General features: G+C 46.7%; 1 protein-coding gene across 1 annotated transcript in view; it reads right to left on the reverse strand.

Moving 5' to 3' along the window:
• The window catches only part of RYR1 (ryanodine receptor 1), a 117,250-nt gene that overhangs the window by 15,357 nt on the left and 76,409 nt on the right, over positions 1-25,484 (reverse strand). The window contains 21 exon segments of the mRNA XM_081334968.1: positions 366-582; positions 1,476-1,558; positions 2,453-3,753; positions 5,204-5,285; positions 9,608-9,712; positions 10,004-10,132; positions 10,657-10,745; positions 11,685-11,765; positions 16,925-16,942; positions 17,695-17,768; positions 18,590-18,666; positions 19,319-19,398; positions 20,744-20,843; positions 20,944-21,006; positions 21,575-21,626; positions 22,403-22,469; positions 22,472-22,508; positions 22,656-22,752; positions 23,371-23,483; positions 24,160-24,297; positions 24,965-25,024. Coding sequence (XP_081191094.1) covers positions 366-582; positions 1,476-1,558; positions 2,453-3,753; positions 5,204-5,285; positions 9,608-9,712; positions 10,004-10,132; positions 10,657-10,745; positions 11,685-11,765; positions 16,925-16,942; positions 17,695-17,768; positions 18,590-18,666; positions 19,319-19,398; positions 20,744-20,843; positions 20,944-21,006; positions 21,575-21,626; positions 22,403-22,469; positions 22,472-22,508; positions 22,656-22,752; positions 23,371-23,483; positions 24,160-24,297; positions 24,965-25,024 — 3,063 coding nt within the window.

Below are 25,484 nucleotides of genomic sequence, written 5' to 3' on the forward strand. Positions count from 1 at the left end.
ATGATTGGTCTCCGTAGGTCTAGCTGTGGTATTTGAGGGTCAGAGTTTGGTCTCAGTTCCATCAATATGGCTTCTCGCCAAGAACCAGGAAGGGGAGATTAGAGAGGTGTCTGATGCCCCAAGTCTCATGGTACTCGGATGCCCCAGGAAGGTCACCGAGATGCTTCTTCTCAAAATCAGGAGGACATAAGGTTCCTTAACTTCTGGAGTAGTGTTCCTCCACCTTGGCAAGTTTAAGACGGGTGGACTTCAACTCCCAGAATTCCCCAGCTAGCTATGCTGAAGTCCACCCATCTTACACTTGCCAAGGTGGAGGGACACTGTTCTACAGCACACCACAAAGTCCAACCCCAGAGAGACCTTACCAGGAATTTGATCCTCTGGATCTCCAACTCATTCCAAAATTCTGAGCCTCCCTGTTCCTCTTCTTTCTTCTCCGACCGCTGGGTCACCTTCTTCTTCTTCTTCGTCTCCTCCTCCTGAGCTGGTGGCGGTGGTGGTGGTGGCTCTTCTGCCTTGTGTTCTTTCTCCTCCTCTTTCTTCTCCTCTTCTTCCTTTGCAGCCTTCTCCCCGTTTTCCGCACTAGACGTGGCGGGGAGGGCACAGAAACCACGTTGCAGATTATCTCACACACACACACCCCCTTCCCAGACCCTGTGCCCAATCCCAATAATCCTTGGGGCGTTTCTGTTCCAGAGACCAAGACTGCCAGCTGCCTTTCTCCACAAATGGAGCCAAGGATGGTTCCCGTTTGGAGGCTTAAGCGGAGGCAGGTCTGACAAAGATTTCCTTGACTGATCCGTTTTATTCATCTGGCTTCATTCTGCCCTTGGCTGGGGCGTTGTAATTGTGCTAATCTCCCAGGCTCAATCCCAGCAAGGAGTCCTCAATTTACGACCACAACCTTCTGCTGCTCAGTGAGACAGCGGTTAAGTGAGTTTTGCCCCATTTTATGACCTTTCTCGACATAACGATTAAGTGAATCAATGCAGTTAAGGAACGGTGACTCTGGCTTCTTCCCCATTGGCTTTGCTTGTCAGAAGGTCACCAACGGGGATCACGTGAGGCCAGGACATTGCAACGGTCGTAAGTATGAGCCAGTTGCCAAGCATTCAAATTTTGATCATGTGACCACCGGGAGGCCGCAACAGTTGTAAAAGTGAGAAATGGTCATTAATCACTTTTTTCCCCCAGTGACACTGTAACTTCAAATTGTTGCTAAATGAATGATTACAAGTCAGGGACTGCCCATAGTTAACGTGGGTCTGCAAGCTGGACGACTTTAAGACTTGTGGACTTCAACTCCCAGAACTCCTCAGCCAGCTTGAGGAATTCTGGGAATTGAAGTCCACAAGCCTTAAAAGTCGCCAAGTTTGCGGACCCCGGCCTTAGGCAATGAAACTTTCTGCCTTGTGATTTTTTTAGGGGTTTCTGATGAACTCAGCGACCACAGATGAACCTCCAAGCCACTCAACTCAGCCTTCTCTGGTTCTGTTGGGGGTTCCTCGATCTTCTCCAGCTCCAGATATGGCTCCTCCTCCCCTGCCTCTCCTTCCACCTGGAGGAATCACAAGAACAACCGTCAATGAATTGGATGCAAGAGAAGAAACGAAAGGGAGGGGGGACATGACTCAGAAAGGAAAAAAATATTACAAGATTTCAAGAGGGACATCACTCAGTACTAGAATTGTATCCCGTAGCTTGAAGAAGTAAATGATGGATCTTGATGAAATAAACGATGGATCTTGAAGACGTAAACTATGGTTGATTAGGGGGACTGGAGGATCAAAACATATGCAGAACACTTGTCTAGTTTAATGAAATTAGGATAGCAGTGTTCCAATATTTTGAGGGGCTGCCCCAAAGAGGAGGGGGTCAAGCTATTCTCCAAAGCCCCTGAAGGCAGCACAAGAAGCAACGGATGGAAACTCATCAAGGAGAGAAGCAACCTGGAACTAAGGAGAAATTTCCCGACAGTGAGAACAATTAATCAATGGAACAGCTTGCCTTCAAAAGTTGTGGGTGCTGCATCACTGGGACTTTTAAGAAGAGATTGGATAGCCATTTGTCCAAAATAGTGTAGTGTCTCCTGCTTAAGCAAGGGGTTGGACTAGAAGACCTCCAAGCTCCCTTCCAACTCTGTTATTGTGTTATTCCCCAACCTCCATGCAGCCTGAAAGGGCAAATTCCAGCCCTACATTTGACATATGAGGGTTTGAGTGGCTTCCCATCATCTCTAGAACCGGACACATATCCAGCCACTTCGCTTTTTATTTCTCAAGACCCTGCTTATATATCCACATATCCAGCCTATAACCTGGGTTTTGGCCCAGGTTATGGGCTGCTCTTAGGCCCACATTCCCTAATCATGGTTTCTTTCTGCCCTTCCTTTTCCTCTTTGTCCATATTGGACCTTCCCAGCAACTCCCACCCCCCGAAGCCCCAATCGTACCAATTTCCTCTTGAGAATGGGTGTCCCTTCAGGTGTGGGAGGTTCCACTGGGGTGGTGTCCCCCATATCTCCAAGCCCACCATGTGCATCCGGGGCCATTGAACGGAAATGCTCTTTCTTTGGATCTACTCCAAAACCTTCTCCACCTTCCACAGATGCTTCCTCCTTGCCGGGCTCCACAATCTTGATTTCTTCTCCTTCTTCCATCACCTGCTCATCTTCCTCAGAAGAAGCAACATCCCCATGAACCTCATCCTGAGTTGGATCAGGCATGCTAGCCAGCAGTTCGGTCATGGTGAGCTTCTTGGCCTCCTCCACCAAGCCGCCACCAAAGAGCGTGTTCCAGATGAGCAGGAAGAAGCCCTTGAGGATACTACAGAAGAAGAAAAGGATGCCCATCAAGATGGTGTAAAGGAAGGTGGCCACTCCCACAGCCATATCTTTGACCGTCATCTTCTTGACTTTGCGGAACTGTCGACGGATGTTGCGGTACGTGAACGTGTGGAAGAAACTCACGATGCTCTCCATGAACTCCCCAAAAACCGAAGATGCCTCTGAAGGGGCCGATGCCTTCTCAGCTTCCCCACTTTCGGTGCTTTCCACTTCTTCCTCCTCCTCTTGCGCCTCCCCTCCTTCTTCCTCTGAAATCTGGGATGCAATCTGCATCTCAAAGATGGTGTCCTCACAGAAATTGATGAAGAGCTCCATCTTCTCCGACTCACCTCCTTCGTTGACCACATCAAAGATGAACTGTCTCTTGGACTCCTTGACCTGGGGCATCTCCCACTGGGCCTTATTGGTCTCACTGATCTCAAAGTAGATGCGCTCAATGCGTTTGCTGGCACCCATGATCTCAATGCGGCCCAGGTAGGGATTAAAGTAGTTGAGGATGCATTCGGCCAGTTCCAGGAAGGTCTTGAGGCGGGCATCATGAGGCATGTGCTCTGAGAGGTTTGTCAGCAGCACAGCAATATTGAAGCCAATGTCTTTGGCGGGCTCCTGGAAACGGTTGGCAAACTCTTCATAGTCTATCATCTCATTCTCATCAGCCTCTGAGCAGGAGAGAAGGAACTGGATCTCTGACGGTGTGTACTGCTTCTGGCTGTCCATGGCCTTCTGGAAATCCTTCTTGGAGATGAGGCCCCGTGGATCTGTGATGTAATCCCGGAAGGCATCAGAGACCACAATGTCCTTCAGTTTCAAGAACATGTCGAAGAATTTGAGGATCATTTCCACGTTGCTGGAGGACTCCACCAACATGTCAACCATCTGCCGAGCGATGGTGCCATGCACCACATTTCCTGAGTAGATACACCAAGGACACAAATTATACTTTGACAACGAGACTGAACGCAGAAGACAGATAAGCAAGTTATGTTAGCAGGGATATTCTGTTCCTCCATCAAGAGATAGAATATGTAAGTCGTACCGAGATGGCTTTGCATCTTTGGTAGACAACACAATTACACAATGTCATAACTGTCCCAAAGGTACTTTGTCAAAAGGCAACTGGACTTTCTTTGTTTTTCCTTGAAGACGTTTTGCTTCTCATCCAAGAAGCTTCTTCTCACCTCATCTTCTCTTCTCTTCCAAGAAGCTTCTTCAGTTCAGAACTGAAGAAGCTTCTTGGAGGAGAAGCAAAATGTCTTCTAGGAAAAACAAAGTCCAGTTGCCTCTTGAAAAAGCAACTTTGGAACAACCATGACCTGGATGAATGAGAATCTCCACCTTTAGCTATGCACTTTGGGATGAATATTCTTCGAATGGTGTGAGAGTATGAATCGATTTCCAGATAAACCATTCCCCACCATCCAGTCAGAACTGAAGAAGCTTCTTGAATGAGAAGCAAAAGGTCTTCTACGAAGAACTGTCTAGTGGCCTTTTGAAAAAGCATCTTTAGGACAACCACGACCTGGATGACTGAGAATCTCCACCGACAATGTCATAATTGTGTCACTGAGTCTAGATACACCAAGGATACAGGTGATGGCAGTGCTCCCCCTTCCTCCTGGCAGACCCTGATGGTCCCGTTCATATCTTTGCTTTGTTTTAGTAAATATTTTTCTTCTACTCATTGCTTCAAGTTCTCCAACCTGGAAGAATAGGACCAACCGTGACCCAATTTGCAGACATGGTCTAAGAATGAAACTGCATGACTCACGTAACCAGAGAGCCAGTTTGGTCTAGTGTTTAAGACACCAGGCTAGAAATCATGAGTTCAAGTCCGACCTTAGCCATGGCCTAAGACAAGGGTCTCCAAACTTGGCAACTTTAAGATTTAGTGATTGGCTTTGGCAGACTTTGGGCCAATCACCAGGAGACTGGGAGTTCTAGTCCCACCATAGCCATGAAAAGCCAGCTGGGTGACTTTGAGCCAACCCACCTCACAGGGTTGTGTTGTGCAGAAAATAGGAGGAGAAAGATGTGTTGGACATTGTCATGGTCTTAAGTCCAGGACCAGCTATAGCAGTGTTTCCTAACCTTGGCCACTTGAAGATGTGTGGACTTCAACTTCAGCAAAGCTGGCTGGGGAATTCTGGGAGTTGAAGTCCACACATCTTCAAGTGGCCAGGGTTGGGAAACACTGAGCTATAGCAAGCATTAGCCTTCAGATCTGGGGCCAGAGATCTAGTCAGAGTCCACCTGGAGATTCTAGAACCTGAGCCTAAGGCCCTATAAGCCAGGAGGTTCTGCCCTTTAGAAGCCAACATGGAGCCCAGAGACTCCTCCAGAGGGTTGCCAGGTGATCACCTTCCAGCAGAGAAAGCAGCATCACCACCATGTCCTTTTGAAGGTCCAACAGCTCCTTCAGCAGCCCAATTTGGCTAGAATCCTGGAAGAACAAGCAAGTGTAAGATACAGAATGCCATGAAAACGGGGGCATATTTCTCTGGTGCGCCCTGAGGCCTCTTTGAAACACACCTCAAGGACCCCTAGGCCTTCTTCACTTACAATCCTCCAGCCATCAATATTCTAATTGTCACCCACACCAGTTGGCTTCCGGCTAGCAGCATCAAAAATTGCAATGACCCGACAGGTGTGAAGGTCGTGTGAATCAATGGGTAAAGGTGCTGACTCGTGCTCTAAATCGCTCTGGGGTCCCACAGCAGGTGGAAACTAAGTCTAGAGGGACGTTTAGGATCAGAAGTCAGTTTGGATCAATGATCCTCAACCACAGCAAATTTAAGATGTGTGGACTTCATCTCCCAGAATTTCCCAGGCAGAATTCTGGGAGATAAAAGTCCACACATCTTAAAGTTACTGAGGTTGAGAAACATTGGTTTAGATAGATGCAACCTGACCAGTTACGGTCTCCATGCGCTGCATGTAGAAAAAACATCCAGATGACCTTCAGATGTCTCTTTCCTGAAGCCTCCCGTTCTCTTTGGAGGATGTCGACCAGGAACTAACCCCCTGTTGTGATTCCTCTTGAGGAATGAGATGAGGAGGAGGGGCCTGGAGTGACATTAGACTCAGAGGAAGCCTCTGAGGAGCTCCAAGACTTACAGTCGGACGAGGAGCCTGGCCCCTCTACTCATGCTCAGGCTGAGACACAGCTGTGCTGGGAGGCTGAGTTGGACAGTGATGAAGCACAGCTGGGAAATATCCAGGATGTGCGACAGCGCCAACAAGAAAAGAGAGAAGGACAGAGGAATGCAATGGGGCGGCTCCAAAGGCAAAGGAGAAGGCATCAGGAAGCCACGCCTGGGCTGAATAATAAAAGGGACGGTGTGGGAGGTGCTGGTTGCCAAAGGCAACTGTTCATGCTGAGGATCGAGTTTCTGTGGACTGTGTTTGTTTGCCTTGGACATTGACTCAGGTCTGTGAATAATACAAGGGGCCGGTTTTTTCTTGCGGTTCCTGCCTGTTTGTTGGAAGAGGAGTTTCTCCTTGTGAGCATAACAAGGACTCACGTAGGCTGGGTGCATTTGTTCCTCTGAACAGGTGGTGGCCTCCTTACCTCAGGGTAGGATTCGCTCCGAAAATGCTCCTCGTGGGCAGCGCAATAAAGAGATAGTTTGGTGAGGGAAAGAGATAATTGCGGAAAGATTTCTCCTTGATGAAGTTGTCCCAATGCTTACTCCCGCCCTTGTGCTCTGAGGAAGCTGGGATGGGGTTGTCCAGACCACCTTCGCCATCCTGCTCTGACCGTGACTTGGAGAAACCTTCTCCAGTCTGAATTGTCCTCAGCTGGCCTCCTCACTCTCCCCATTTATGCCCCCATCGCCGCTGCAGTCAAGCCCCCTCCACCTGGCTCTTGGTGGTCCTCTTCTTCTCCGTCCTTCCACATAATACCTCCCCTTGCATCCCTCCCCTCACCCGCCAGTGCCTGCAAGGTTACCAAATGAGCTCGGATGGGAGGGATGAGCCAGCAAGCTCAAGCAATGGTCAAGCATGGAGCCTTCAACCACCTCCTGATAGATGGAGGAGACAGAAAAACAGAAAGGACACAGCAGGAAAGGAAAGCTGGATGAGGAACAAGAAGCAGCCACTGCAAAATGGGCCAGATCAAACATGCTATTCTTCCACAATAAATCAATGGAGCAGGAGGCATCTGGCAGTTCCACGTCAGGATGGAATTGTGGGGTCCTTGGTGCTCTCTGAGCTGGGTGGTTTTTTTGCAGACGTTTCATGACCCAACTAGGTAACATCATCAGTGCTAGAAAGGAGTGGGGTTTGCTCTCTGTTTATATATAAGTGGCTTGCCCTATCAATGTTGGTGGTGATGCTCTTGGTGCCTCTCTGATTAGGCTGTTTACTGTTTGTCTCTCTGTGTTGATAGCTCCTCCTACCAAGTTCCTTTAATCCTACCAAGGAACTACCAAGAAAGCAAATCCCTCTCCCTTCTGGCACTGATGACGTTACCTAGTTGGGTCATGAAACGTCTGCAAGGAAATCACCAAGTTCAGGGAGCATCAAGGACCCCGCAGTTCAGATCTTAAGGGGTGTGGGATAAAAAGTAAAGGCTGCCTTGGGCTGATCTTGACTTTTGAGTCACCATACAAACACAGCTAGGCCATTTCCTCTGCAATATACCAATTCAGCCCACAGATCTGAGATTTACTTACTAGTTTACAAGCTAGTACCAATGATGCTCACGATCTGGGCAATAAAGCCAAAGCTTTATTCATATAGATCAGTGTTTTTCAAACTTGACAAAAGCACAAAATTAAGAGCCCCAAATGGGTGGCCACAAAAATGGGTTGAGCTACCCTTTGGGCTGAGCCCAGCCGGTTCCTGTAACTACAAAACCTTGAACTCGGAAAATCAGCACCTACCCAAGACGAAGTGATGCAGATTCTACAGACTGTAAAAATCCAGCTTTAGAGTAGCCTGGCTAAAGAATTAATTTTGTTTCCCATCAACTAGAAACTGTCTGTCACCTCTCTGCGTGCAAAGTGATTTAGGACAATTTAAATCTAGACCTGGTCAACAGGATAGGCCACGAAGGCAGAATAACCTTTTTTATCAGTTGCATTAAGCTCTGCCAGCTGGCCTGGGGTCCTGATTGGGGGGGGCGTATTATTCTGGAAGTGGCTAATGGGTAACACCCCTCTTCCTCCCCGAATGCGCTGGGCTCCCTTCCTCTCCATCTTGGTCAATGTAATTTAAACTGAATGTTAAATGGAACGTCTCTATTGATAGCTTTACCTGGCATTTTTACTGACGGATTGTTAAACCACCTAAAGCTGCCTTTGGCAGGAAGAACGCCATATAAGCTTAATCAATCAATCAATCAACCAATCAATCAATCCATTGGTCTGGCCCGGTGAAAGAAAAGGGAGAGCAAAGGGGGGTGGGGGGTGGGATGGAAGGGGGAAGCAGGAGAACCGTGAGGATCAGCCAGAGGGGGGGGGGATGGAGGGACGCAGACTACAGAAAAGGTTCTTACGCCATTTCGAAGCGCTGGGGGTTGGGTCGTCTGTCACACATTGGAAAAAAAATATTATTCAGAAAGGTTTCTAAGAGAGGCGTTTTTCTTTCTTTCTGTTTTGTATTTTGCTAGGTTTGGCTCCTGGTCGTACGGTCAGCCTGCCCCCAAAACATCTTTGGTAGGGTGGGAACCACCATTTCAAGTCGTGAAGATTTTAACTTGAAACGTTTTGCACACTGCTACGGTACCAATAAAGGAGAATATTTGTAGCTCAGGGTTGAAATGAGGTGGGGCCTTGGTGCTCTCTGAGCTAGGTCGTTTTCTTGCAGACGTTTCACAACCAAACTAGGGAACATCATCAGTGCTAGAAGGGAGTGGGTTTGCCCTTACTTCTATACACTAGTGGCTTGCCCTGTCGGTGTTGGTGGGAGTGGTCTTGAAGGGTCTTTGGTTGGGCTGTTTCCTATTAGCTCGTTTGCCAGTTCCTTGACTGGGGTCTTGTTTACTTCTTGAATGTTGGCCTGATGTTAATCTTGGAGTTCCTCTATGCCACGGGTAGGCCACCTTGGCTCTTTTATGACTCGTGGACTTCAACTCCCAGAATTCCTGAGCCAGCCATGCTGAGGGGAAAGGGAGAGGTTTCCAAGCTGAGCCAGGCTGGCTCAGGAATTCTGGGAGTTGAAGTCCACGAGTCATAAAAGAGTCAGGGTGGCCTACCCCTGCTTTGTGCTCATCTGGGTGCTCATTGCTGGTGGGAGGTGTTTTGGTCAGCCAGTGACCATTCCCACCAACACTGACCGGCCAAGATCATTTGAATATAAGCTGAGAGCGAATCCCACTCCTTACCAACGCTGATGATGTTACCTAGTTGGGTAATGAAACGTCTGCAAGAAAACAACCAGGCACAGAGAGCACAGGGACCCCTCACAGCGCTATGAATAAACCGGCTGGCAACATTCAGCCACCAGCTTCAGGCTGCAGAAGGGCTGTAACGTCGGACCTCAGCTCTAAAACCTAAGTGTTGGCTGCTATCCTAAATGACCTGGCAAAGGTCAATTTTTTCCCCCTTTTCTTCCTTAGCGGCTGTTGGATAATTAGTCAACCTCCGGAGATCAGAGCTACATTTGGGAGGTGAAAGACACTGGTTGCTAGTGCTAGAAAAATCTGCTTTTGGATTAAAAGGGTTTTATTTGTCCGTACTCCTTCCTTGGACAGGGCGCTCTCTTCTAGAGCTCAAAACCAAAGCCACAATTCTGTCTGTCTCTTCATTTTCTTTTTACCTGCGCCAGCTTCATCATCATGTGAGCAAAGACATGGAGGAAGCCAATAACTGCGTCCCACAACCTGCTATGTGCTAAACTCTGCTGGTTGCCAGTGCAAGGCCCCTGAGAAGACAAAAAAAGAGAAAAAAAAGCGAAGTGTGGCACATTTCACATTAATCACCTGCAGGAGCCCAAGATGAGGCTGCCAAGTCATTCAGACCAAGCCTAAATTACAGCTCTTTGCCTCTCAGCTGACCTCGGCCACGCTGAGAGACATAAGCTGAGGGAGAACTCATTGTTTCATTATTACAGGTCCTCGGGGGGGGGGTAATTCAAAGAATCCGAAGGCCGAGACACAACACCTTCTGGAGAAGGGCCTCTCCTTATGGAGCTTCCCCATCTCCTAAGCTGTACCTGGATATATTCGGTGAGGCTGTTGAAGACCTGCTTGGCTACGGCCATTGCTTTGGAGAAGTTGCGTTTGCCCTGGTCGTCAATCACGTCCTTGCCTGAATAATACCAGTAGAAATCGCTGATGGACTCCTGGATGTTTGGAAGAGAAGGAAGAGAACATAAGCTGGCTTCCCATCTTGTGGAGGTCCAACAGCCACCGAAGAGTTCTCCCAACTGTGGCTGTGGATGAAGCAGAGTTATTCCTGAGCTTACAGAATCACAGAGTTGGAAGGGACCTTGGAGATCTTCTAGTCCGACCCCCTGCTCAGACAGAAAACCCTACACCATTTCAGACAAATGGCTATCCCATCTCTTGTTGAAAACCACCAGGGATGGAGCACCCACAACTTCTGGATGCAACCTGGTCACTTGTTCTCGCTGGCAGGAAGTTTCTCCTTAGTTCCAGGTTGCTTGTTTCTCCTTGATTAGTTTCCCTCCGTTGCTTCTTGTCCTGCCTTCAGGAGCTTTGGAGAATATAGCTTGACTCCCTCTTCTTTGTGGAAGCTCCTTAGATATTGGGACGCTGCTGTCATGTCACCCCTAGTCCTTCTCCTCATTAAACCTGCTGAAACCGTGCTTGTTGCAGTTGGACATCCATAGCTGGGAGGTCTCACCTGAAGTCGCAGAAGGTAGTCAACAGTGCAGATTATGATGTTGATTGTGGTGGTGTTGCCAGTCTGGGTCCGCAGATAGTTTTGGAAATCTGCAAGGGAAAGCAGTGGGTGTGAATTCAGCCTCGAGCCCCTTCCTGGGTTCACCAAAACAGCCTGGGTCCAAGTCGTCACCAATAACAGTCACATTCCTGTTGGAGTGACAGCACCCCCAATGAGACATGATATAAAAAATTATATTAGGGGTCAACATCGCCCCACCTAAGGATGCAGAAAACTGAACAGAGTTGGGGATGTGTGAACATCTGGGGAATGCTGTCCTGGAGAGTAGGAAAAGGTCCATCTTCAAGGTCTCACAAGGTGGCCCTATCTGGACATGGAAACTTGAGCCCATCAGCCCTCCTAGATTTTACTGGCTGGTTAATATAGACCTCCACAATGGCAACCATTTCTCTTTACTGAACATTCAACCATGCTCCCCTTCTATCATTCTCAACATCGTAACAGTTGGAAGGAACCTTGGAGGTCTTCCTAGTCCAGCCCCCTTGCTCAGGCAGGAAACCCTATGCCATTTCACACAAATGGTTGTCCAATCTCTTCTTAAAAACCTCCAGGGATGGAGCAACCACAACTTCTGAAGGCAAGTCGTTCCACTGGGTAATAGTTCTAAACTTTCAGGGAATTCCTCCTTAGTTCCAGGTTGCTTCTCTCCTTGATTAGTTTCCATCCGTTGCTTCTTCTTTTTTTTTTAATCCCATTTAAAAAAATGGGATTAAATTCCCATTCTCCGAAGACTCAGGGCGGCTTACAATCTAAGCACAAATCAATGTGCTTAGCACATTGTCCTGCCTTCAGGTCTTTGGAGAATAGACTGACACCCCCCCACCTTCTTAGTGGCAACCCCATAAAGGGGGTTGTATGTTTATATGTTTATGCAGCTGTTCCTATTTCTGTCACTCTGCTCCGGTTTTGGAGCCCCCGGCTGCTGAGCAAAAACCTTCCTTCTCTTGGGTTGGATAAGTTCAACTTACCATTGTTGTGTCCTTCACAAAGGAGCTGCAGGAACCGAAAGAGGTCCTGGGTAAACAAGTCGTCAGCCATCACCTTCTCTCCTAGAGGGGTGAAGGGGTGAAGGGAAAAGACAGAACTGGCTAACATTAGCAGGAGTCACATAGCGAGGAGCAGAGAGAAGGAATTGGGGTGAGCCAAGGATGGGCAGGGACTGATGCAGTTAGTAGAAACTGAAATTTCTCCAGTGCTGGGCACAAGCTAGCTTGGGCAAGGCAATCCACACGGGAAAAACACGGCTGCACACTGGGTGAAGACACAACCCTGCAGGACTCAGCCAGGCTGAATTCCCCTTAAGGTCTTGGGGACCACAGTTGCCTTTTGCAAACAGTAGCCGCCTAAATAAAACCTGGCAGAATTTTAGATGCTCTTAATGACTTTTCCAAATCAGTGCTAAAATGAAAGGTGTTGGGGGTCCTTGACTTGCTGCTCTTTGAAAAGTACCAATAATGGAGAATATTTGTAGCTCCGGGCTGGAATGAGGGGTCCTTGGTGCTTTCTGAACTTGGGTGGTTTTTCTTGCAAATGTTTCATTACCCAAACTAGGTAACATCATCAGTGCCAGTAGTAGTAGCAGTAGATATTTAAATTTAGCAGCTGGAGCAGTGGGCTTGTGCAGTGAGCCAGAACGCACAGTTATGGTTGATTGGTTGAAGAGTGCTGGCTCCTGCGTGAGGCAATCTGCACTGTTATTGGTTGCTCTGGATGTGGAGGGGGAGTTTCCCTTTTTCCCCGCCTTTTCCTTCTGTGTGCCGTTTGCTGTATGATTTACCTCATGATTCCCATTTACCTCATGATTCCCGTTTACCTCATAATTTCCATTTGGACACTTGCTGCACAAATTCCCTGGCAGTGTTGTTCTTTGAAAAATACCAATTAAGGAGAATTTTTATAGCTCAGGGTTGAAATGAGGGGTCATTGGTGCTTTCTAAGCTTGGTAGTTTTCTTGCAGACATTTCATTATCCAAACTAAGTAATACCATCAGTGCTACCAGTAGTAGTAGTAGTAGCAGCAGCAGCAGCAGCAGCAGCAGTAGACTACTGACACTGATGATATTATCTAGTTTGGGTAATGAAATGTCTGTAAGAAAACAACCAAGCTCAGAGAGCACCAAGGACCCCTCAGTCCTCCTCCTCCCCCTCCTCCTCCTCCCCTTCTTTCTCTCCGCAAACTCCCCTCCCTTCTAGCACTGAAGATATTAATTAATTGGATCATAAAACGTCTGCAAGAAAGTAAGCAAGCTCAGAGAGCACCAAGGACCCTCTCTTTAAAAAAGAAGAGAATGGTTGAAGAGCAAATCAGTGAAGAATTAGTTCAAAAGCTCCTTCTTCAATTTGATGAGGGTTAATACAGAGGTCCCCAACCTTCTGGGCACCAAGGACCGGTTCTGTGGAGAGGTTTTTCCGTGGACCGGAGGGGGTGTAGTTTCATGTACTGCCTGCATCTCACAGATACAGCTTTGCTTGTTTGCGTGGCCCAGTTTCTGGCACGCCGCGGCCCGGTGCCGGTCCACAGACCTGGGGTTGGGGACCCCTGTGTTAATATACACACATCGGCCTCTAACGGGCACTGAAGTTGAGGACTTCTAAGCCCAGGTTTGGTGCCCATCAACCTTGAATGATTATTTTCAGAGCAAAAGAATTTAAAAGACTGGTCTTGGGGAACTGAGCTGAAGTGAGGGCTGCAGCGGTTGACTCGGTTGTAGTAGAATCGGGATTCTCATGCATCCGGTTAGTGGATTGTTTGACTCCATCATGTAGGAAGGCAGGAAGGTGCACAAAATTTTGCTGAAGAAAACCCACATCTGTGACATTCCAGCTACAGCTCAATGTCAACAGATCGGTGGGATGTTTCCATCGCTCCTGATGGAATTTCAACCTCGAGAGTTGGAGACACAAGAGGTGTTATGATAGGATAGCAGAGAGGAGGGTGGGAGAACGGAGTAGAGTTTGGCTTAACCAAGGCTGACGTGAAGGAGGGCCTTCTGCTCGCTTCTGCCCTATGACCAAGGATGTTCTTTGCCACGTCATTCTGGGACAACCCTTTTTGTGGCTCATGGGAACAGGATCAGAGGGTGACACACAAAGTGGGAAGGGAGGGTTGGTGTGGGACGAAGAAAACGCAAGCAAAGAAAATCCAGCACATCAAGACAGCGGTGGGAGGGGATGGAGGTCAATACAGACCAGGAAGAAAGCAAGAATTAAGGTACCCAAGGGACCAGCCCTGTCCTTGATGGTTAATAGAATTAGTGGTAGAAGACGGTCCATCATCCGTTCTGTGGCCTTGGTCATTAATGAAGATATGAATCCAACTTTGGCATGAGGAGGGCAAGGACTGCTATCCCATTCACATGGAGTTTCCTTCCTTCTGTGGGATTCATATGTCCCAACTGGCATTAATGACCAATCCCTTTTCCACTCGTGGTGAAGTAGCTTTCTCTGTTTCCTGACTGAACGCAGGTCATCCTCCCCCATGAGAACAGCCATCTTCCCTTCCAAACTGGGCACAGGTAGTCCTCAACCTATGACCGCAATGGAGCCCAAAATTTCTGTGGCTTAGCCAGACAGTTGTTAAGTGAGTTTTTCCCCATTTTATGACCTTTCCTGCCACAGTTCTAAGGTGAATCACTGAAGCTGTTAAGTTAGTAACATAAGCGAATCTCGCTTCCCCATTGACATTGCTGGTCAGAAGGCCGGGACACGGCAACCATCATAAATATGAACCAGTAGTTGTCAAGCGGCTGAATTTCGATCACGCGGCCATGGGGTATGCTGCAATAGTCTTAAGTGCGAAAAACGATCCTAAGGCTCTTTTTTCCAGCGCCATTTTAACTTCAAATGGACACTAAACAATTGGATGTAAGTCAAGGACTACCGGTACAGTTGCAGATGGAAGCTGGCCTCAAGGAGAGGGAGAGAGAGAGGCCATTTGCTGCCCCAAGTTACCTCATTAAGAATGACTTTATATGAAGACAGTTTGAATTAGAAAAAACCCCGGGGCGTTCAAAAATCCAATTAAATAAAATCTGGGAAAGCAGAGGAGCTAAGCAGGACGAACATGGTTATGACATTTTAGAAAGACAGGACAGCAGTGAGGCTACAACCTCAGAACATAAATAATCAAATCTGAAGAAGCCCAGATGTGGCTTTTCCAAAACTGGCCTCTCAATTGTAATTTTTAACAAAAGGGAAACGTCATAAAATACTAGGCGTGCGATGATCAATGCACTGCATTAGTTCATATTGAATTAAGCTGGAATATTTTTTTTTATCCAGATCTCTTTTTTGGGGGTGGGGGTCCAACCTGAAAACACTGCACATCTCTGTCTAAAAGCACAGAACACAGGAGGTTTACAAAGGCGTGCTACAAGGAAGGCCATAGAGTGGTTGGTATAAGGTTATTAAAACAGAAGAACATTTACTACAAAGAGAGAGGAAAAGTATATCAAATACTAGAACAAGCACTATTATAAGAGCTTCTTAAAAATATGCCAACATTATATAAAAAGACCATCACAAGGACAATACTGGAGGATGGTATAATACAGACTTTCCTGCATTAACCAGGAATTTAATAAGAATACAGTTGCTAAAAAAGTCAGTGCAATTTCAGATGCCAAAAATGTCTGTTATCTCAATTTCTACAGAGGTACTATAATGTTTCTACTGCCAATTGCCAAGTGTCCAAATTTTCATCACATAAGTGTGAGGATGCTGCGACGGTCATAAGTGCAAGGACTGTTTATAGCTCACTTTTTTTCAATGCTGTTGTAAATTCAAACAGTCACTAAACAAATGGTTACATCGAGGGCTACTTGTATGTACACAGCATTTCCACAGAGAAGGACAAAGTTTACCTACAAGACTGAGGCCCAAGAAGCGTAGTAAATATACTACACTTTTACTCTGCAACTTTTCTACTTGCTTAACCCACCTGTACCTGTCTCACAAATACACACACACTCTTTTTCAAACACAAAACATCAGAAGGTATCTACATGGGTACTGAGGACATAGGATCCAACAGCTAGTTACTACAATGACGCTGCACTGTTACAAAGCACTTATACCACCAACACAGCCACACAATTGTGCTTGCACCCTCCTTTGTCCCAGTCTAAGCTGGGACAACAGCTGGCAATAGGCAACGAATAACTCTGCTGTAAACAAAATGGCGGGAGGGTGCAAACATGGAGGCAACAAAGTGTGCTACACTGAAGACTTTTGGAAATAGGACAAAGAAAAGGGAAGATGGGCAGGATAGACCGGGATCTGCATCAAAAGTAGTCAGGAGCCCATAAGGGATCCTGAAAGTGGGAGGGGTCAAAGCTTACAAGAAACACAATGCATGATTGTTTGAATTTTGGGGAGAAGGATAGAATAACATGTGGTCCTGGGGTTATCAACTAAAGGACATGCGCCAAATAAAGTTCAGGACACTTTCCTGCCCCCTTTGAAGACTGATCAGAACCCCCTCCAGCAATTCAGGGTTGACACGGGTGTAACGAGTCGCATAATTATTCAGCCAGGTTCTGGCTGATCATGGTGCCTTCACCCAACGGTGAGAAGAACCCAACCATCTTGCATGGAGGGGAAGCAACTCCATCATGATTTTTTTTTTTTACTTCAGTGGAGTCTCTTCACCAGACTTCAGATGTTTCTCCAGCTAGGACTTGAAACCTATCTTAGCTTCTGGTCTTCCGACCAGAAGACTACCCAGAACTGCTTGCTTTTGGGGCCTTGCCTTAGAACGAGAAAACTAGCCATTCTGTCCATAAGACGTGGCCTGGTTTCCAAAGAACAGACCAGCCTGGCTAGTCAACCCACCTCCTACTGATAAGCATAGACGTTCAACAGTGGATTGATATATCTACCATTAGCCTTGCCTGGACCATAAATTATAGTCTCCTGTCCCATCGTCTACTAGTTGGTCCAAATGTAGGACCGTCTTCTGATCTCTCTACATTTGCAGCGCTCAGAGTACGTTAGACACCCGTGGTGAATTCCTTAAAGATTCTAGGATTCTAGATTCTAAACCAGGATTGGGAGGAAATGGGAGGAGAGGGTTCCGATCAGGTTTCTGCTTTTTTTTTTTTTAAGCTTTCATACTCTCAGGTTAGAAAGGGCCATTAAAATGGAAAAGAAAAGATGAGAAACTGGCCATCAAAGAAAAACTCAATACAAAGCAAGAGAGATTATTTACCATTTTCACGACTGATGACTGAGGGAGGGGCAGCGGTGACACCAGGAGAGGGGAGGGGAAGGGGAAGAAGGAGGAGGGAGAGAGGAGGTGAGTGCAAAAAAAAAAAAAGGAAAAGGAGACCATTATAAACCAAAGAGAGGGAGCAAAATAAACCCCCAAAATAGGTTAAAATGCCATTAACGTGGAACGGAGAACGGATGAGACCAGAGAGCCTGGGGTGGAGGAAGGTGGATGGGGAGGAGGAAAATCCATTACTGGTTTTAGAAATCTCAATTAATCCGCGTCTGATCAGGAGGAAGCAGTGAACACAAAGAGGATATGCAGAGGACTGGGTTGGGTTTGGAGGAAGAGGAGGAACACTGGGCAGGCAGGCCTGGTCAGAAAGAAGCCAGTGTCCATCTTCTGCATCCTTCCCTAGGGATGCAAACTCTGCCCCCATCTTCAAAACAACACTGAGCCTGCTCCATAGCCAGCCTGGAGAAATGCCTGGGAAAACATTTTCCAGCAAACAAAAACCAGGAGGTGATGTCTCACATGCAAAGCTTCCTGGCTTCCCCTGCTGAATTTTTTTGGCCACGACACCCTGAGCAGCACCCGCCCTCCCAAAAAATCCAGTGGCCAGACTCAACCTTGGGGGGGGGGTGTCAGAAGGAGGGGTGGGCTGCTGGCCTCCCCACCTGCCTTAGGAGGCAGGCGAGCTAAGACAAGCCGGATGGACTTCGTTCTTGGTCGATTTGCTGGAGCATCTCAACCGGGTCAGAAGAACTTACTTGTTCCTTCTTCTGTTACCATTCCAAGACCTTCAGCTTTGTTTTGCCTCTCAAAGGCATTGAGGTCCAGCACGCTGCAAATGAAGGGGAGGAACGGAACAAGAGAGGAGGTGAGGAAATAGTAGAATGGCGGTTACAGGACCAATAAATACTGGGAGTAGCAGCTTCCAGGATGATGGTTGTAACACTGACCTTGTTTAACTTTTACTTAACTTCTCTGGACCAAGACAGATCCAGCAAGAATGCTTCCTTACTCTGTGTTCTCTCATTCAGAAGTAATCTTTACTTTTTTGTGTGTGCATTAGGGCTCCATTTTGAGCAGCAGCAGGCAACCCAATTGCTTGGCCAACAGATCCCCTAATGATTTTACCGCTTGGTCTGAGGCACCATCTTAAATTTCTTGTGATGCCCCCAATCTAGCTTCAGTCCAAGGCATTGTGGGAAATTAAACAACATGAGACATACACAGAAGTCCCACAGATGGAAAAGGTGGCCTATATGGAAGTTATCCTCAAATCTGGAGTTCTCCATAGTCCTTCCCTAACTGCTTCTATTGAGCTCCAAGCTTGAAGTCACCACACGGCCTTGCAATGGGTCCCCCGATTTTTTCTATCTGTTCTCAGAAGATACACATGGCGATGTCACCATTCTTGGCGCTTCCCTGTCCCCAGAAAGGACCCATCAGTGAGGTGAAGGGTCTTCAAGTCTTTCGCAGCCTTTTTTTATAACCAGAAGTATGGGAAAGAGATATGGACTGAAGTATGCAACTTCATAATCTCACAAAAAGGACTTATCCAGTCTGCAAGGCCTTGCTGAATCTAGAGAACCTCAAGTTCCAGAAGATCACGAGAAGTATTGAAAACAAAGAAGAAAAGTAGAAGACACCACAAAGTACCTGCAGGTCTGCATTAGCACCTGGACACTCTGGAAGAATCCCACCTCACGTTTCTCCTTCAGATAATTCAGCATTTTCTGAAGAAAGGGAGAAAGTCAACATTTCGAAAGGATCAGGGAAGCTAATGTTTTAAGTTTTTGGAGACTCAAACAACATAACGTTGCAAGTTCATATCTTCATAGATCATCGTTCTTCACATCTACAGCTCTGAAGGTCTACAGAGTCTACAGAAGGTCCATACTATATAGATGGAAGGAGAACCATACTTTCCTCCACGGCACGGATCTAGTCAGGCCCTTCCCTACAAAGGAGTTAGTGAGAGAATCTGCTCTTGACATGATGTACCTCTTCCAACCCCCAAAATCAGATGCTTCAAAGCAGACCATCATGTGGAAAGCTAGAAAGGCCGAAATCTGCCCCCTTCAGTTAATTCTACAATTCTGATTTATGCTGGGGCGGAAGGTCCATGGTGGATATCCAAAATGAATATCCATTTGATATAATCTGTAGCTTGCTCTCGCTCTTCTTTTATAGATTTCTCCCACCACCAGCTGTTCTTCAGACTGCTTCCCACTGAACCAGAGTTCTCCAACTTCAACCACCACTTCCCTCTCTGTGTCCTAATTTTATACTCCATCCAGTGTTATCTGACTCTTTTAATCTTGGGGGTAAACCATTTCTTGGTCTCCAAGAATTAGCCACGAAGAATCCTGGTCTCCTTCTTCTTACCTGCTGTACCGTCTCATTGCCACCATTTAGGATGGAGATGCCCAGTTTCAGAGTAGAGGCAACCATGGCCCCAGGCTCCCCTGTCAGGACAGAAAACCAAATTGTTTCGTGACATGGCTAGTCTTGGAACACAGAGTGACTTTCTTCCCCAGGACATGCATCTAAAAACCAAACCAGAAGGGATCGGAGAACCGTGGTGCTAGACTCCGAAGGGCGTAGGAGAAGAAGAGGCAGAGCCTGGAGGTGGAATCAAGAGAGGAATCAACCTGGAATCCTTACGTAACCACAAGCAGTCTAAGTCCAGTCCCTCTTGAATCCCATTAACTTTTTATCTAGCAGCAATTTAATGCTGACCATTTTGACTAGATCCTTGTACACAGGCATGAGCAATAAATTCTCTTAACTGGAACTTCAATCAATCAATCAGAACAGAGTTGGAAGGGACCTCGGAGGTCTTCTAGTCCAACCCCCTGCTCAAGCAGGAGAACCTACGCCATCTCAGACAAGTGGCTGTCCAGTCTCTTCTTAAAAACCTCCAGGGATGGATCACCTACAACTTCTGGTGGCAAGCTGTTCCACTGGTTAATTTTCCTCACTTTTAGGAAGTTTCTCCTTAATTCCAGGTTGCTTCTCTCCTTGATTAGCTTGTGGTCCTAATTTGTGGTCTCGATTCCTCACACCTGAGGAGGATTACTGATTCTTGAAACTCTGTACAAAGCTAAAGCACTACAATTAACGTTCAGCTTGAAACCTCCAAAGGTTTCTCCAGCCCCTCCCCCCACACCGAATATGAAACCCAGCCAATATCTTAGGAATTTAGACTCAAAAGCAAAACAACTTTCTAATTTCTATGGCTTAAACAGAGAAAAAAATTGTTCGACAGCATTACTTGCAGTACAGGAAGTCCTTGACTTATGACAATTGAGCCCAAAATTTCTGTTGCTAAGTGAGACAGTTGTTAAAGACCTTTTGGGCCACAATTGTGACGTGAATTACTGCCATTGTTAAGTGAGTAACACGGTGGTTAAGTGAATCCGGCTTCCCCATTGACTTTGCTTGTCAGAAGGTCGCAAAAGGGGATCACGTGACCCCGGGGGATGCTGCGACCGTCCTAAATATGAACCAACTGCCAAGCATCCAAAGTTTGATCACGTGACCCTGGGGATGCTGCAACAGTCATAAGTGTGAAAAATGGTCATTTTAAGTCACTTTTTCCAGTGACACTGTAACTCTGAACGGCCACTAAACAAATGTTTTTAATTTGAGGACTTCTTGCATTTCCCAAATCTTCCAGCTACAGCCCTTTCCAACTTAATTAAGGTTTCCTCTCTTAGACTGAAGTGATCCTGGTCTGCCCAGGGATCCATTCTTTGCTGGAGTTAAGAGGAAGGGGAAGTGGGGGGGGGGAAAAGACCCCCTTCTAACCTTTACAAGCGCTAAGCATTTGCAGGACCATCTCAGCTGCTCCGCGATTGTGAAGTCGCGATTGTTGGTACAAAAGCTTCTGCTTCTCCATCTCCTTTTCCTGCAAGAAGACAAAGGATCAGGCAGGAGGATATTACAGGAGAGAGACAGGGAGAGTTCCAAAACCAATTTGGGAAGCTGAGAAGAGAGAAGTCTCTAACCTCAAACGGCACTTCTTCTTCCTCTTCCCCATTGCCTTCTTCTCCTTCATTAATGTGGCAGCTCTGAAGTCCCAGGGATAAAGAAAGGAAATAAAGGGGGGGGGGAAATCAGCAATATAGATATATGAAGATCCTTCCCACAACTGTCTCCTGGAAAACTCCCAGCCTGGCAAAGGAGGGGGGATCAAGCATGTAGCTAGCCTGGAGTCCTTGCACAGCCACAAAAGACGTGGACCTAACACTGCCTAAGTTCCACGGGACCTTATCTATTTGTTCCCAAGGGAAGGCAAGTATCTGGGGAGATTCTTGTAGTATAGGTGGAACACAATAAAGTAGTCAACTTGAAACCTTCATGTGTGGATTTGGTTGCTTGTGTTTGACACTGTCCCAGCCATGACCCATTCCAGAATACATATAAGATCCAGAAATAGGTTGCATCCCCTTTCCCCCAAACCCTCCCACCAATGGGTCCTGCCCCACCCATTTTTGGAGAGCAGCCAACATGCCACAAAAAAATTGGTGCAGCATTTGCAGCCACAGAAGCCACGTACTCCTAGAATAGAGGTGATAACGTGGCAAGACATTCAGGCCAGCTTTTGAAGCAAACCAAAATGGCCCATCTCTTGCTTACCTTCGCCATGATGTCAGCATACGCCATGTACAGATAGTCTTCATCCAGTTTGCTGAAATAAAGTAAACAAGTTCAGGATCCACAGCAGCCTGTCATGCTCCAGATAGACTGAAATTCCAACTCCCCAAATCGACCAAGAATTCCGGAAGTTTCAGGGCAACCAAGCCTGAAGGACCTCAAGTTGGAAGTTGGCCATACAAGCCACATAGACCTCTTATGCCATCAGCTCTAGGAGAACTGCTATCCCTTCTATGGAGGATAAAGGATGATTATGGACAAGGGTGAGGGTACAGGGTGGGAATCCCAGGGTTGTTTTTTTTATATATCAAACTGAGCCTGGTGGTGTGGAGATGCTTGGTCCGTTTGTCTTCAACTTCCTCAAGTAATTTCTCTCCAACCATCTCTGATACTTCCAGCTGAGCTGGGAAGAAGCAAATTGAAAGGATCCCACACACAAATTATGGAGAGCTGGCTGGCTGAATCTGATGACTCCCAAATATCTCCCTTATTCGTGCTTTATAGTCCAGGATCGGGCCCACACATTAAGTCCCAGCTAAGCTGAATTATTGCTCATGCCTCTACACAAGACTCTAGTCAACTAACCATCAGCACTAAATGGTCACTAGATAAGAGCTAACAGAATTCAAGAAAGTTGGGCTGAGACCACTTGTGAAAACGTAATGATTCCAGGCCGATTCCTCTCTTGACTCCGGCCCCGGGCTCTGCCTGTCCTTTTCCTCTATCAGGGCAGAACATTTCAGCTAGAGCTACTTCATCCTTTTTGCACCCAAATTCACACCGGGCTTTGACTCTTTCCCCACTACAAACCTCTTTTCTGTTAATGCTGTCCTGCTAAAATGGAGAATGAGCTGATGCAAAGGGTCCGGCTTCTTTCCTCCTCCTCTTCCTCTTCCTCTTCCTGTGGCCCAGGTTTCTACATCCCACAGTGGGAAAAAGAGCAATTAGAAATTAGGCTAGGGCACCTCTGAAATGTAGCATTTCCCCTAAACAAATACCAGGGCATGAGCATCCAAACCATGCACCCAGTTGACCTCATGTGGTCTTCCCGGAGAAGACTCACAGACAGGTCGTCAATCATTCTGTCTTCAAAGGGATGCTCTTCAGTGAAGATCCAGGAGTACTTGTAGCTCTCCAGGAACATGTTGCAAGCCCGATGCCTGAGAAGCAGAAAGGCAGATCAGCCGTGTCCCAAATGATTCCCAATTTTGGCAGTGTTAGGGGAGCACAGATCTCCCCAACTGCTGGGAGGGGTCTACTCGCCACGGCCAATTCACCACAGCCACCATGCTGCAGCCAACTTGGTGTGGCCAACTCACCTTGGACAACTCGCCATGGACATCTTGCTGCAGAGAACCTGATGTGGCCAACTTGACACAGCCAACGCAGCATGGCCAACTCATGGTGGCCATCTTGCCGCAGCCCACTCGCTGCGGCCAACTCACCTTGGGCAACTAACCACAGGCCAACTCATTATGGCCAACTCACTGTGGAACAACTCGCCCTGGGAGAAGAGCTATGCCAATATCGAAGAAATAGTCGAAAAGAATAATTAATGAAATGTGAAGAGCAAAAATTAAAATATTTTTTAAAATTATTTTAAATAATTAAACTGAATCTGTTGAATTGTCCTGCAGCACATTGTCCCATGGCGAGTTGGCCATGGTGAGTTGATCGTTGACTGTGGCGAGTTGGCTCTAGCTGGAAGAGGTAAATATGGGTATGGAATGACCCTTATTCAAATCAGTAGACCAGCCAACCAAGCTGTATTAACTCACCTGGGCAGGTTATAAAGGGGCGTCATGCGGAAGCACGCCACCACCGCACGCCGCCGTTGCTTGGAGAGCAATTTGTGCCACGCGGCTTTCTTGGATTTGTACGGGTGCTCTAACTGCAGGAGAAAGCGGAAGGGGATTGGGCAGGGTAACCGACATTTCTCTCCCTCACCTGCTTTTCCTAATCAGCGGTTTCCTTCCCAATTCTTTGTATTTCTCCCTTGAGGTTTCTCCTTCTGAAAACTCTATGATCCATCAGGAAGATAGCTTGCTATCGTATCCACAAGGCCTTCCCGGGTGATTAATTGTTAGCTGGACAGCCTCCAAGTGCACGGAATTGCCTTGGCTTATATGCTCTTGGCATGCACAATTATTGAATGAATGTCCAGAAGGATAATTTTGATGTTAGAAAAAGGAATTTTAAAAAATGGAAACAAAGTGGAAGGAGGGTGTTTATTTTTTATTTTTTTTAAATCCAATGAGGACTTTTCACAAAATGGGCCATGAGTCCCCCGGACAAGGGGGCTGAGAGATTAAGGGGTCCTGACTAATGGATTTATTGCAATGCCGGTTTTAACTTGGGCTGCCATTCTGATTATATTTATTGTTGGTGCTTTTTTGTTGTGGCTGGATTATTATTTTTTAAAGCTGACTTTTAAATTTTGGCAGCCGCCGAGAATCGCTGTATGAAATTGTTCAAATTTGGGAAGCTCTCAGCAGCCATCTAACATGTAGATAGCAAATCCTATTCTTCTAGCTATGAAGCTGCCAAATCCCTTTGTGGGTCTATACCTGTTCCAGGTGGTAGAGCACGGCAGAGACCTCTTGCACCCGTTTGACAATCTTCTCCGGCTTGTTGCAGTCCTCAGCTTTGCCAGCCATCTCCCTGTAGAGGGCCATCTGCCAGCGCATGGAGGAGGAATTCTCACACTGCAAGGCAAATGGGGACATTCACAGAGCATAAGCCATGTTACTTGACCTTGAAACACACACACACCAATTCATGTACTCCCTACCCAAGCTCTAGTTAAATGAGGTCTTAAAACTAGTTTCTATCCCCAAATCCTGGGTTAGAATGAGTGATGGAACCCTTGTGGTTTTTTTTCCAGATTCTTTTTGGGTGACAGTTTCTGCGTTTTATTATAGTCATTGCTATGTAGTAGTTTGTAAGCTGCCCAGACTCATTACGGAAGGAAGGAAGGAAGGAAGGAAGGAAGGAAGGAAGGAAGGAAGGAAGGAAGGAAGGAAGGAAGGAAGGAAGGATAAGAAGGGAGAAGGAGGGAAGAAAGAAAGAAAGAAAGAAAGAAAGAAAGAAAGAAAGAAAGAAAGAAAGAAAGAAAGAAAGAAAGAAAGAAAGAAAGAAAGAGGAAGGAAGGAAGGAAGGATAAGAAGGGAGAAGGAGGGAAGGAGGAAAGAAAGAAAGAAAGAAAGAAAGAAAGAAAGAAAGAAAGAAAGAAAGAAAGAAAGAAAGAAAGAAAGAAAGAAAGAAAGAAAGAAAATAGATTCTACTGTAACTCATGTGCTCATCCAGACACGAAGGGAGCAAGTCAATTTATGGCAAAACCTGCAAAACCCTGGAGCAGTTCCAGGTCCTCACCTTGCCTTGAAGATGAAGGTTATTGTTGAGATATTCACGCACCTCTTCATCAGTGTCTTTCTGCGGAAAAGGAGAGCATTCGCATGAACAAAATAACCAAGAAACAATTCTAGAAAAAACAAGGGTCTGTTCCCACCAGGCTCATCCCTTCTGAAATACACCATCAATTGTGATGTTTGTTTCTGAACACTTGTGTTCCTTGACTGATAGGACTTTGGGTTTGGTATCCTTGATGGCAGGACAGAAAGCGCTGAAATCAAAGACAGAACTTGAGGAGGAACAGGGTTAGTGTGATCCCTTGTGTGTGCTTGTGTTTGTGTGTCCTTTGCAGCTTCTCTAGCCTCCCTCAGCTGGGAAATTGCATGTCCATTTCACGCTCTCTCAATCATCTGGGTTGCCTTGTTTACTCTCTCCAGCTCCACAGTTAAGTGGACCCTTCAACATGGCTTCAGATTTAGGCAACCAAGGTCAACAGGGTCAACAGCTGGACATCTTGGGAGCCTTTGCCAATGTCTCCTCC

This window comes from Vipera berus, assembly GCF_964194415.1.
Source record: "Vipera berus genome assembly, chromosome: 9".
NCBI classification, from domain to species: Eukaryota; Metazoa; Chordata; class Lepidosauria; order Squamata; family Viperidae; genus Vipera; species Vipera berus.